The 1,377-nt window shown below is 36.6% G+C and overlaps 1 protein-coding gene across 1 annotated transcript; it reads right to left on the bottom strand.

Moving 5' to 3' along the window:
- Positions 1-686: 686 nt before the first annotated feature.
- On the bottom strand, positions 687-1,241 carry LOC124890207 (kinesin-like protein KIN-14L; the record flags this gene model as incomplete). Its single annotated transcript, XM_047402014.1, has 2 exons — positions 687-969; positions 1,078-1,241. Coding segments are annotated over 2 exons (368 nt in total), but the record flags the coding sequence as incomplete, so codon positions are not given.
- Between the last annotated feature and the right edge of the window lie 136 nt (positions 1,242-1,377).

Below are 1,377 nucleotides of genomic sequence, written 5' to 3'. Positions count from 1 at the left end.
TATTTAATTTTTTCATGTCGCTTCTAACTCCTTCAGATAATATCCTGCTCTCTTTTAAGTTGAACTTTTCGTTATTATTTTGTAGATACTTTAGCTATATTCTACTTCTGAATTTTCATGTTAATTTAATATTTTTTTGGTGTTCACTTACTTTAGTGTAGTTGAACATGTGGATCGAAAATATTGCAACACTATAGAGAGAAATTTACAACAAAAACTGATATTTTTTATTGTTGAGTCTTTATTGCACAGATTCCCTATTTATCTGAAAATGGAATACACTATGAATACAATTGTAACGACTTTTAACTGATTTGAGAATGAACAGTGACAGTAAAAACTATCTAAGTAATTGGCAGTTATAACTACTTTCTTGAACTGGTTGCTGAGGTGGACTGACTTCTTTTAATCTCCCTTTCCAGCTATTTATGTCTTTCAATCTTTATTTTATGTATCAGCTTCTTGGTGTTAACTACTTAGTGTTGTTTCCTCATAGCCACCTCTTTGTTAACTTGGCTGACGCGCCTGGAGTTTTGCAATTTCTACTTTCATTTGCACCTGTAAAATGAACGATGATTCTGTAAATGCTATATTTGATCAGTATTGGGTTTTAACTGAAACATAAAATTCGTTTTACTTACAAGAATCCGGCACGCTCCCTCCTCCAAGTGAAGATCTTCTCGACATGGTTGGTAGTGGGATGCCAGTTAAGGATTGTCTTCTCAGTGTCCTTGCATTAGATGCCGTTGATGACTTCTCCTCATTTTAGCAATTAAAAGGTGGACTCGGAGGAGTCTTCATGAAACTATCATTACCCCCTTGATCATACAATTTTGTGACATCATATCCTTCCTGAAGCTCAGTTGTTGCTTTAGGCTTCTGGAAAGGTGTCCTTGATGCTTCCTTTGGTTTGTTAGTTTGAGGAGTTGGTGCTTCCTTGTTAGCCAACGCCTTTTTGAGGATCTCGATCTGCAACGATGTGAACAATAATCATGTAATGAATCATTATCCAACGTTCTGCAAACTTCTGTCTTGTAACCAACATTTAACATAATATCATAGAATGATGTATTTTACCTCTGCCTTGAGCTCTAAAACTTCGACGCTCTCTTTATTTAAACGAGCTGCACCCAGCTCCACACTCGAAACCCTCTGTGCAAACTTCAGAGTACTAATTGTTTCGCCAAAGGAATCCCCTTCAGGACTGACATGAGCAAACATCAACGTTTTCGCATGTCCACCTGAAACACACCATAAAAAGCATTAGAAAAGAAAACACTCGTCCAAAACGTTGGCCAAATAAGTGTCTAGACCAGTCATATAAGTTGATATATCTGGAGGAGCGAAATCTCGAACTAATTGCAAAAACCTAAAGAG

This window comes from Capsicum annuum, unplaced genomic scaffold (genome assembly GCF_002878395.1).
Source record: "Capsicum annuum cultivar UCD-10X-F1 unplaced genomic scaffold, UCD10Xv1.1 ctg13404, whole genome shotgun sequence".
NCBI classification, from domain to species: Eukaryota; Viridiplantae; Streptophyta; class Magnoliopsida; order Solanales; family Solanaceae; genus Capsicum; species Capsicum annuum.
This window is presented reverse-complemented; position numbering and strand designations above follow the sequence as displayed.